The sequence below is a fragment of the Colias eurytheme genome, chromosome 15 (genome assembly GCF_061535395.1).
Source record: "Colias eurytheme isolate Ceu_HAF_F1 chromosome 15, ilColEury1 Martin Lab GWU primary, whole genome shotgun sequence".
Classification (NCBI taxonomy): domain Eukaryota; kingdom Metazoa; phylum Arthropoda; class Insecta; order Lepidoptera; family Pieridae; genus Colias; species Colias eurytheme.
In genome coordinates, this window is record NC_142994.1 from 5,078,960 (window position 1) to 5,091,643 (window position 12,684).

The 12,684-nt window shown below is 39.6% G+C and overlaps 1 protein-coding gene and 1 long non-coding RNA gene across 2 annotated transcripts in view; both read left to right on the forward strand.

The window, feature by feature from the left end:
* The window catches only part of Drp1 (dynamin related protein 1), a 28,165-nt gene that overhangs the window by 13,808 nt on the left and 1,673 nt on the right, over positions 1–12,684 (forward strand). Inside the window, exons 14-15 of the mRNA XM_090109771.1 lie at positions 3,342–3,437; positions 5,201–5,412. Coding sequence (XP_089965897.1) covers positions 3,342–3,437; positions 5,201–5,412 — 308 coding nt within the window. The remainder of the gene's footprint in view (positions 1–3,341; positions 3,438–5,200; positions 5,413–12,684) is intronic.
* Positions 10,321–12,337, forward strand: LOC149902281 (uncharacterized). The gene is made up of 2 exons (XR_016457534.1): positions 10,321–11,479; positions 12,114–12,337. It is a non-coding gene; the product is annotated as an uncharacterized LOC149902281 (long non-coding RNA).

Sequence of the window (12,684 nt, forward strand, 5' to 3'; positions counted from 1 at the left end):
CTTAATTTTATTTCGCATTATTAAATGAACTTATAACCAACCTCAGATAATGATCACCTGCATAACAATGCATGTAAGATTTTATTAAAATATGTACAATGTTCGCATTTAAAAGTTACCATATAGTAATACAGTGAAGTATTTTCCTTACCACAGCAAACCCACATCCAAAATAACCAATCATCCTAACCCAGACAAATAAACTGTTGCATTGCCCAATTGGCGTGGTTTAACCATTTACGTACTATAAACAACTAGATTCACAATCGTCTATTTAAAGATCGTCAAAAAGTGTCCGAACGGCGTTGTACGAAAAGTTCATTGAAATTAACACAATATTATTTCATGGCATTAATGTTCAAAGTCCATTGTATCATATATATATAAAGCTACACTACCACTCACTCACTCACTGACTCACTGACATCGCTTTTCTCAGAAACTACGTGGAAAGTGGGGGGGATTTCGACGTGATCGTGTAGAGGTGCGCCGAGTGACCAGAGGAAAAATATAGCGATCTCGATCATCTTCGAAAACCAAGTGGAACCCTGGAGGTGCGCAAAAACGGTGATACCTGGAGGGGGGGTGTCTGAACAAAAAATGCTCAGAACTGGTGGCGATTACCAGGGGTGGTGGAAAAATGGGGATTTTCGCGAAAACAAGATGGCCGCCGTACTTTGCCAAAATCACCGTTTATGAATCCTTACGTCTCAAAATTGGCACACGTGCTCTGTTCGAGCCGGCGAATCGATCGGCGCCCCGTTCGAGTGGCTCCGGGCCCCAGTTTCCGACTTTCATACATTGGAAAATCCAACGGCCCGCGGAAACGGTGCGAGTTGGGTGGGAGGTCCCTGAACTAAAAATGATCACCACCCTGGGACGCTACCAGGGAGCCATAGTGGGACGCTCGATTTTGGAATTTTTCAATTTTTGGCGCAAACATAAAAACGTAAATTTAGACGAGGTGGCGCAACGGAGAAATACACCAATGATGCATTCGTACTCACCCAGCTCCCAGGATATCCAGAAAAATACGAAATCTTAAACTTTCCCTCATCTCTCGAAGACGGTCAACGGCCCGCGCAAACGGTAGCAGCTACACCTGGGGTGCTCAAACTAAATGTGTAGTAGACCTCGAGCAATTACCACAGATAGTGAAAAAAATTCAAAATGGCGGAAAAAATGGCCGCCGCCATACAATTTCTAAAACGGCCATTTCTGGGCCGATCGCGCTGAAACTTGGCACAGAGGCTTTAATCGAGCCGCACATTAAGGTGTGATACTCATAATCGAGTTTCCACCGCTGGTTTCCGAGTTTCATACAACGCAAAATTCGACGGCTCTCCGAAAGGGCGCCAGATAGGTGGGGGGTGTAGAACTAAAAAATGATCAGGAAGATGGGGCGCTACCAGGGCAATGGAGAAATTTCAAATTGGACGCATTTTTTTTTTTCAAAAATGGCCACTTTTTCAAAGCAAGATGGTAGCGCCGGTTACTTTACGATCGGTCTGAAAATTGACTTTTGTGCTCTAATCAACTAGATTTACAAAACTGCATACTCAGAATTTCTCTCCGACCCCCGGTTTCCATTTTCCATACATCACGAAATTCAACGGCTCTCTGAACCGGTGGCACTAAGGACGGGGTCGCCGAAGTAAAAAATGCTTCAAAACGTAGTCCGCTTCCAGGCATATAATAATTTTTGGTAAAAAGCGAAATTTTTTTTTTCGAAAATTTTGTATGGAAATTTCCATAGTAGGAAGGGTAATAGGAATAGCAACGGCAAATACGGCACCGCGGGCTGCTTGCTGCCCGCGCACCGCGCAACCTCAAAGGTCGACAGCTTCCCGGAGTAGAAAATATTTATTAACTTTTGAACTACCGCACGAGCCAAGCGAGCGAAGCGAGCGAATCACGGCAGCGGCTGGCGTAAATATTCAAATAGGTAGCGAGGAGCGAAGCGACGAGCGAGTTAGGTTAACTTTTGAACTACCGCACTAGCCAAGCGAGCGAAGCGAGCAAGTCACGTCAGCGGCCTGCGTAAATATTCAAAGAAGTAGCGAGGAGCGAAGCGACGAGCCAGTTAGGTTAACTTTTGAACTACCGCACTAGCCAAGCGAGCGAAGCGAGCAAGTCACGTCAGCGGCCGGCGTAAATATTCAAAGAAGTAGCGAGGAGCGAAGCGACGAGCCAGTTAGGTTAACTTTCGAACTACCGCACTAGCCAAGCGAGCGAAGCGAGCAAGTCACGTCAGCGGCCGGCGTAAATACTCAAAGAAGTAGCGAGGAGCGAAGCGACGAGCGAGTTAGGTTACTTTTGAACTAACGCACTAGCCAAGCGAGCGAAGCGAGCAAGTCACGTCAGCGGCCGGCGTAAATATTCAAATAGGTAGCGAGGAGCGAAGCGACGAGCGTGTTAAGTAAACTCTTTAACAGTTTATTATGAAAAGTCACTGCCCACTATCGATTAGACACCTCAAAATGATGAAATTCGGGGATCACGTTTCAAGAATTTAACCAATATTTGAATAAGTAATTTATAAACAGTTTCGACTGACTGTAGAATCGCTGTTAGCAGATGTAACAAATGGACAGGAAATTCAAATGCATTTTCAAATGACTGAAGATTTCTGCCCTGGGATGAGCCGCGAGCTGCTTGCAGCTCGCGCACCACGCACCCTCGAAGGTAGACAGCCCCCCGGAATAGAAAATATTTGAATGGGAAATTTATAAGCACTTCCGATTGACTGTGGAATTCTGCCCTGGGATGCTTCGCGGGCTGCTTGCAGCCCGCGCACCACGCACCCTCGAAGGTGGGCAGCCTCCCGAAGTGGAAAATACTTGAATGGAGAATTTATAAGCATTACCGACTGACTGTAGAATCGCTGTTAGCAGATGTAACAAATGGACAGGAAATTCGAATGCATTTTCAAATGACTGCCCTATTGCTTCAACCCAGAGGCAAAAGAGGCTCGCGGGCTGCTTGCAGCCCGCGCACCACGCACCCTCGAAGGTCGACAGCATTTCAAAATAGAAAATATTTGAATTGGGAATTTATAAGCACTTCCGATTGACTGTGGAATCGCTGTTGGCAAATAATAACAAATTGACGGGGGATTTTGATGCATTTTCAAATGACTGCCCTATTGCTTCAACCCAGGGGCAAAAGGGGCTCGCGGGCTGCTTGCAGCCCGCGCACAACGCACCAGCTAGTCGTTTATTATAAAACTCTGCCTTGTATAAGAATAGGCAGAGTTTAGCTTTGGACAATTTTTGAACGCGATTGTGAGTGTAGTTGTCTATTGTACGTCAGTGGGTTTAACATAAATTTTGTGATGGTAGGTGGACGGAGCGAGAATGGAACTTGTCAAAAAGCTAATCAAAAGACAATAGACGGGATCAGTATGATGCATTTGAATCATATGGGTGATTTAGTCGGTGAGAACTAATAGAGGCGATGTGCAAATAACGCTTACTCATTTCACTAGGTTTCCGGCCACCTTTCATCTGAATTGCTGTGTGCTTGTTGCTTGTCTATTTTGGGTTCTTTTTCTATTTACTTGTAAGTTTTTTTCTTGATGTCAGTTCGCTCTCTATAATTTGAATATTATAATTTATAACTGACGAACTTTTTGAAAAAGTTGAAATTTATTGTTAAGTTTATAAAATGTATCCTGGTGTACAATAAATAATTTTTCATTAATTCATTCATTCAAATTAAAATGTAACCTAGGGCATGAATTATATTGGTAGATTAATTTGATTGATGGCGAAATGACTAACCTTATCTTTTAGATTGAGTGCAAAATTGGATGTTCGTAGATAGACGTTGTTAGCTAAATGTTCTTTAGTTCAAATTTTCTTTCTTCTTATTTCCTAGAATGTAACAATACTCATTCCTTCTTCAATATGTAACTATTTTCATTCAGCACCTCTATTCACGAAAAGAATTGTTTTTGGGTATGAATTACAAAAGTCGGATAACGTCAGAAGTGACTTCTTAATTTCCATCAGCAATGATATTACATTATAATTATTTAAATATGAAATAAATTAATCATGGGAATAATTGGATGGGAAATAAATTATCCATTATATATGATAATTTTCGCCAAGGGAAGCATTGCATTCTACCACATAGTTCTACACTTGAACTAATTCTAATACGCACTTACACCTCGCGTATAGTACACACGTAACTAACACGTCTTCCACGGGACTACATACACTCAAGAAGCTTATATCTACACTGGAGATTGCACTATGACCATTAACTTGTAACAAGAAAATATGACGTTGAATGACGCATGTATGTTTTTTTATCTCTTTCACACCAATTTGCCAAGTTAGGTGTGTATAAAAAAACGGGGAATAATAAAACGAGCGACTGAAAATAAAGTGAGCGACTGATTATGAGATACTGATTTAATAACTTGAGCGGTATGAATTTGAGTAATCGACAAATAAACTAAACAAGCAATGAAAATTAGTTGATAATAAAATACAGATTGAGCGTACTAAAGGAGGATTGTAATTAATCCATTTGATATATTAGAATTCTAACTGTGTGATTACATTACTATATGAGCGACTAAATTACTAGTTGAGCGAATAGATTACTAAGTGAGCGACTAAATTACGCTCATCTAGAGCGACTAAAAACACTAAAATAAATTGTTCAAATAGTTATTTGATAAAACTTTCAAAAACAAATTGAACAGATAGTAACTACTCTGTCCATTATAGTATTTTTCAAAGTGATTTTTCTATTCGAAATACCTCGATTAAGATAAAATGCCACTCAGTATAAATAAATCATATGCCAAATAATGAATATAATACAAGACGTAATTTTGTCATTCAAACAATTAATATTAGGTCGCTCAAATATTATGAAGCTGCTCATTTTGTATTTTATGTAACGCAAATTGAATGTTTGTTAGTTGCTGATCTATTAATTTTTCATCGCTCGCAGTCAGTCACTCACTTAGTAATTCTGTTACCCCAATTTATTATTTTTGTTAACTAAAACTTTAATTTACAGTCACTCGTTTAAATACTACCCTAAAAAAACATACAGGCGTCATTCAACATCATATTTTCTTGTTACAAGTTAATGGTCATAGTGCAATCTCGAGTGTATTAGATATAAGCTTCTTGAATACACTACCTAAAATATTGATATTATTTTTATTTTCCAGAGAAACTGATCAAATCGTACTTCTACATAGTGCGTAAGTCGATACAAGACTCAGTGCCCAAGGCGGTGATGCACTTTCTCGTGAACTATGTGAAGGACAACTTGCAGTCGGAGTTAGTGACGCACTTGTACAAGTCGGACCAAGCGGAGAGTCTGCTCAATGAGAGCGAGCACATCGCGCAGAGGAGGAAAGAGGCGGCTGATATGCTTAAGGTATTTAGATCATAATTAAATGGTGGTGTGATGTGTTTTGAAATAGTATGAAGGACAAGCTTTCCCCCCGCAACCTCGCCAACGTGGCGAAAGAAAATACCGATTATAAGTAACTAACTTTCCGCCCCCGGCTTCGCCCAGGCAGTCAAAGAAAAACCCGCATAGTTCCCGTGGGATTTCCGGGATAAAACCTATCCTATGTCCCGGGGTAAAAAGTAGCCTATGTCCTTTCTCGGGTATCAAAATATCTCCATATCCATGCTATTATTATTGGAAGTCCGCAGTTTATGTCTAAAATTGTATGGGATAATTTACCATCTGTTTACGTTGACGACACTAAAATCCCTTTCAGTCAGTCTGTTAAAAACCTAGGTGTCCATATAGATTCTACACTTTCCTGGCATGAGCACATGAAACATGTTAGTAAAAAGTTATTTGCGGCATACCACTCCCTTAAGCGATTACGAAACTTTCTTCCGATTCCGACCAAAATTTTGTTAGCGCAATCACTCCTTCTTCCCATCCTCGACTACGCTGATGTCAGTTTCTGTGACCTAACTGGAATCCAGCTTGACAAGCTTGAGCGATTTCAGAACTTGTGCATCCGTTTTATCTTTGGATTGCGCAAGTTTGACCACGTCTCCGCTTATCGTCACAGGCTGAAATGGCTGCCTATCAGATATCGCCGGGATGCTCATGTGCTGCATCTATTGTTTGGAATTTTATTCGATCCCAGAACCCCGCCCTATTTAAAAAATAATTTTGAATACGCTCGTAATCATGGGTTGAATTTGAGATCGAACGATACTTGCCTCCTTAATGTACCTATACATAAAACAAAATTTGTTAACACCTCATTCACTGTCAAAGCTATTAGACTATGGAATCAATTACCAATAGCCATACGCAAAGCTAGATCCATTGATGTTTTCAAAAACATGCTCTTTGATTACCACATGTCCTTAATTAAGTGATGACTTTATATATTCTTTCTCTTATCTGTATTTATTTATTTTATTACATATTTTATATATTATTTTCTTTATTGTCGTAAATTATGTATTATTTATATTCCTACTTTCTTAGTATTACTATATTATTATTATATATATTGCTTTGGTATGCACCACCTACTTTTATTCTTTCTTTGTTACTGTTTTCCTTGGTTGGGTTACCTGGAAGAGATGGCTCTGTAGCCATAAGGTCGCCTATTGTGCAATTTGATGTATATTTTACTTTATGTTATTTCATTATTTTGGTGTGTACAATAAAGCTTTCATTCATTCATTCATTCATTCATTCATTCATTCATTCATTCATTCAAATTGGTTCAGTAGTTTAGGCGTGATTGAGTAACAGACAGACAGAGTTACTTTCGCATTTATAATTTTAGTAGAGTGTTGACGACGAAAGAAGAAGACAATTAAACTTGCGCGTATAAAGTTTATTGATTAAAATTACAGAGTGCGGTTTGGTACAGTTGATTTTTAGTGAGGGAGTGTCCTGCTCAGCGGTTGCGTGGCGAGTCGAAGTAGTAGAGGACAGTGGGGTCAATCCGCGGCCAATCGCACGGCGCCGCGACGTGACGACGCGATGACGCAGTCGCAACGCTCCGTTCCGCACGATTTTGTTGCGGCAACATGCTCCCGGCCTTGGAACGTGCTGGTTCCAACGAACTGTCGACCACGAAGCGAAGAATCAGCTATCTGGTGAAGGAAGCGGACAAATTTTAGTGAACGCCCGACGCACGATGCCGTCTGCAGTACGAATGTCGGCCACTCGTGCTACTCCATCCTTCCCCGGATATGTCGCGTGGATGCGCCCCAAGCTCCACTTCAACGGCGGCAATCGGTCGTCCTTAATGAGAACGAGCGTGTTCTCCTTGAGCTCCCCCTTGTGCTGGTGCCATCTGGTTCGCGTTTGCATCTCGGAGACATACTCTTTGGACCAACGATTCCAAAAGTGCTGGCGTATTTGTTCCACCCTCTGGAACCTCGGGAGACGAAGCTCAGGCACGTCGTATAGCAGCTCAGCCGTTACAGGTGCAGTCAGCGGACGACCAACCAGGAAATGTGCAGGGCTAAGTGGAAGGAAATCATTGGGATCTGTGGAAAGATGGGTCAAAGGACGGGAGTTCAGGACAGCTTCAACCTGGGTCAATACTGTGCTAAACTCCTCGAACGTTAGATGTGCGTTACCTACTACACGTTTGAGATGGTGCTTGCAGCTTTTTACTCCAGCTTCCCACAATCCCCCGAAATGACTAGCGTAAAAAGGTATCATTTTAAAATTAATATTTTGCGAAGTTGCATATGCTTTAATTTCATCAGAACAGGTAGCTAAAAATTTTTTGAACTCATTCATGAGACCGACAAAATTCTTCCCATTGTCAGAAAAGATAGTCACGGGTTTACCTCGCCGCGATATAAAACGTTTCAAAGCTAATAGATATGAATCCGACGATAGATCGCTAACAAGTTCCAAGTGAACCGCGCGTGTAACAAAACATATAAATAAGCATATGTACGATTTTTGTAACTTAGCACCTCTGCCTTTACGATTCAACGTGAACACTGGGCCAGCGTAGTCGACACCACAACGTATAAACGGATAACCTGGGTCCAGACGCTCCTGCGGTAGATTCCCCATAATAGGCGCGACCGTAGTCGGTTGCAGTCGTGCGCAGCGCATGCACGAATGTACCACCTTCCTAGCGAGATTTCTGCCGCCGACCGGCCACCACATCTCTCTGATCGTAAACAGTAGAAGCTGCGGCCCGGCGTGGAGTAAACGTTCATGCTCGAACCGAAAAAGCAAAAGTGAAAAATGATGATTAGCTGCGATTAAAATAGGAAATTTTTTATTAAAACTAAAACTTGGCGAATTTTGAATACGCCCACCTACACGAATTAAATTATTATTTGCGTCAAAGAATACATTTAATTTAGAAATTTGATTGTAGCCTGATATATTCGTTATATTTTTATTATTTTTAAGCGCATAGTAAATATCGGGAAACGATTCCTGTTGACTCAACTTTGCTAACGTTAATTCAGCACGATTTAATTCCTCGACTGATAATAAACCTGTCCACTTATTAGTTTTATTTCGCGCGTTATTAATAAAACGTAATACATAAGCAGCTGCGCGTTTAAGTCTATTATATTGTGAAAATCGAGAAAAAATAATTAAATTATCGTTTAAATTATTACTTATGTGACAACAAATATTTGTAGATTTAATTTCCGGCAAATCTGAATTAATTAATTTGGAATGTTTTAATTCGGGCAATTCAAAATGTACATTATGTAAAATAACGGACCCTCCCACCATAAAGATGAGGAGCTAAGCGCTTCTAGACTTTGCCCGCGTGAGACTAAATCGGCTGGATTATCCTTGCCTGCGACGTGACGCCATGGATGTTCCTTGGTCAGCTCGTGAATCTCTGCCGTCCTATTTTGAACATAAGGTTTTAATAAATTAATAGGCATACCTAACCAACCTAAAACGATAGTTGAATCTGTCCAAAATACAATTTTATCAAAATTTGAACGCAGTGATCCAATAAGCTTATAATATAATCGTGCACCTAACAACGCACCACACAACTCTAATCTAGGTATAGTTGTAGGTTTAGTCGGCGCGATCTTACCCTTCGAACATATCAAGCGCACTGTGACATCAGCTGTTGCATTGATCGTACGAGCGTATGCGCAAGCTCCGTACGCGACCTGTGAAGCATCGGTAAATATATGTAGTTCGGTTCGCACTGGATCAATGCACATAACGTGACGCGGTATTCGTAAACTACTAAGAAAAGATAATCCATTTATAAACTTATCCCATATTTGCGAAATTTCGTTAGGAACCGATTCATCCCACGTCAATTTTAACAACCAACATCTTTGTAATAAATGCTTTGCGATAGTAATAAACGGACTTAATAATCCTAGCGGATCGTATATTTGTGAAGCACACGATAAAATAATACGTTTTGTCACTACTTCACTCTTTTGTATAATTTGCGTGAAATAATAAATATAATCATCGAGACTATTCCATCCGATACCTAAAGTTTTATTGTTACAAGTTTTATTCAGTAAACATAGATCGTGTGTTTGCGATTCATTAACGCTAGGCGTAATTAAATTTAAATTATGACTAAAAATCCATTTTCGTAATTTAATACAAGCTGACTCTAAAAGACTACTAGTTTCTTTACAAATATTTTCTAATTCGGATATAGAATTCGATGAAACTATGAGATCGTCAACGTAAAAACAATTATTAATAGTATCGGCTACATACGGAATATTCGAGTGTTTGGCTAATTCCTTTAAACATTACAACTTAGATACGGTGCGGATGCCGTTCCGTACGTCACGGTGTTGAGTCGGTACACCCTCAGCGGCTCTGAGGGATCACCCCGCCACAAGATCAGCTGCAGGTCACGCTGATCTTCAGCAATATTCAATTGCCTGTAAAATTTTTCAATGTCAGCGCATGCAACATACCTATTCTCGCGAAAACGTAATAAAATAGAAATCAAGTCACCTTGAATAGCAGGTCCAATCATTTGTATGTCGTTTAATGATACGCCGGAACTAGACTTCATACTCGCATCAAAAACTACGCGTAATTTAGTTGTGGTGGCGTGCTCCCTAAACACACCATGATGCGGTAGGAAATAGTGCGGATTCCCATACGTATTGACGAGACTCATATGACCTAAATTAATATACTCCTGTATAAAATCAGAATACATCTTTTTATAATTAGTATTTTGCTGAAGACGTTTCTCTAATGCGTAAAAACGACGTTCAGCTTGTGCGCGTGTATTACCTAATAACTCAGGTGATTGTTTCAACGGAATTGAAACACAGAAACGACCATCGGAAAGTCGACGTGTTGTGCGAATAAAATGTTCCTCACAAGCAATATTATCTTCGCTCGATAATTGCTGTAATTTATTGCTAGGCGCGGATAATTCTTCTAATTCCCAGAAATTCCTAACTAACTTATCGAGTGAATCATCTTCCGTGGATAATGTCGAATAATTACAATTAATATGTGATAATTTTTTATTACTAGTATACGGAAAAGATTTAATTGCACCTGACACTATCCAACCTAATTTGGTGTTTTGAAGGAAAGGACCACTTTTCAGGCGCATTTTTCCTTCAGTTATTAATTCCCAAAATAAATCAGCACCGATCAGTAAATCAATAGGTTGACTTTCGTAAAAATTGGGATCAGCTAACAATAAATTGTGAGGAATATTAAATTGATTTAAATTAACCGTGGTTGTAGGCAATTTTGATGTAATTTGGGGCAAAATCAAACATTGAAAACGGGCAGTGAAGCTCCCGTCGCGCGATTTAATTTCAATGTTACAAGATTGCGAACATTGCGTAATAGAATTACCTACACCGTGAATATGTTGAGTGGACTGTAATATTCGTATATTTAATTTATTTGCAAACGATTGCGTTATAAAGGATCGCTCGCTTCCGCTATCTAGAACTGCGCGTGCGCAATAATACTCACCCGATTCATTATATACTTCAACTATCGCCGTAGACAATATGACAATCTGTTGCGAATAATTGTCATCCTTTGTATGCATAACGGTTTGTGCGTGATTAATACATTGAAGTTGCATGTGTGCGTTATCTACTGAAACCACTGAAACGGGATGCGTATTAGTAAGCGAGGGGTGCTCGTACGTAGTTAACGTCACTGTATTTTGTTTAATTGGTGATAATTTAATTGCATCACAAAGTAAACTATTGTGCTTTTGTTCACACTTTCTACACGGACCAAAAAGACAAGTACCAACTAAATGACCTGGGCGCATACAATTCATGCATAAGTTTTTATCATTTATGAAATTAACCCTATGTTGCGGAGATAAGTCGAGAAACTTCTGGCATGAATACAGCTGATGCCTTTCGCTACATAGCAAACATGACTTGTAATGGCTGCGCGACTTATTGGATTGCGATTTAGATTGTTTGTTATCCGAAACTTTGTTGCAATGAATTTTGGATGATGAATTTTTATTTTGGTAAGTAGAAAATTTATTTGAGTTATTTGAAATACTAGGTTTATTGTGATTTACGGATAGTGTAGTTAATAAATCGGCTTTTTCTTTAATGAATTCTAATAAATCGTTTAGTTTAATAATTTTGTCCTTGTTTATTTTGTAAAAGGTATTTTTAAATTGTTCCCACTCGCGTTCAGTGGTAGGATCTAACTTTGAAACTACGATATAAATAATCAAAGTGTCCCAGTATTCCGTGGGTTCTCCTAAGATTTTAAGAATACGTAAATTTTTTAAAACTGTATCAATTAAATTGTGTAATTGAATAGCCGATTCTCTTGAGACGTTTTGAAGTGAAAATATTGCCTTAATGTGACTTTGCACTATCAATCGCGTGTTATTAAAACGGTGTAATAAAAGCTCCCATGCAACCAGATAATTTTCGGATGAAAATTCAACGTTTTCTATAACGATTTTGGCATCGCCTTTTAAACTCGCCTTTAAATAATGGAATTTTTGAACCGGTGGTATTGTTTTCGAATTATGAATTAAGGATGAAAACGTATCGCGAAATTCTACCCAGTGTTCATGTGAACCGTCAAAGCTAGGTACAGAAATAGTCGGTAATTTTACTGAATCGTTATTAAAATTGTTACAGGTCGTATGGTCGTGCGCTAAGGAACAGTCAATGGATTTATTAACAGATCTATCCTCGGAATTATCTGGGTTTACCATGCAGTCCAGCATCGCCAGGACAACATAATATTCCCTCTCAAACTCTACGCGTGATTCTATGAGTTTATCCGTTTCTGACTCCGGGACAAGATCTTCGATTTTACTTTGTACTTGGTTGAAATCGTTCATTAAACTTTGTGCACCTGGTATACGTAATTTTAGTTCTGCCCTTTGATGTGTATCAAGATCCACGTTTTCAAAAGACGAAACATATTTCTTAAAATTCGTTAACCTGCATTTGATTAACCCCCTTTTTTTCCTCAAATCCTTAAGCTCCTTTTGCTCAGAAAGAGACATAATGACTGAAGTAAAAAGCTACAAGTACTTACGTGCCACGTGAAGCAGATTCTTCGGTAGCGTAAAAGCACGTGAGGAGGCAAGCAACACCGAAAGCTCTGGAATATACAAAGCACAGTATCACTCAGATGAAGCTTTACAGGGTTGGATAAATTAGCTGGCCGTCTTACCAAACTGCACTGTAATTTTGCGACTTC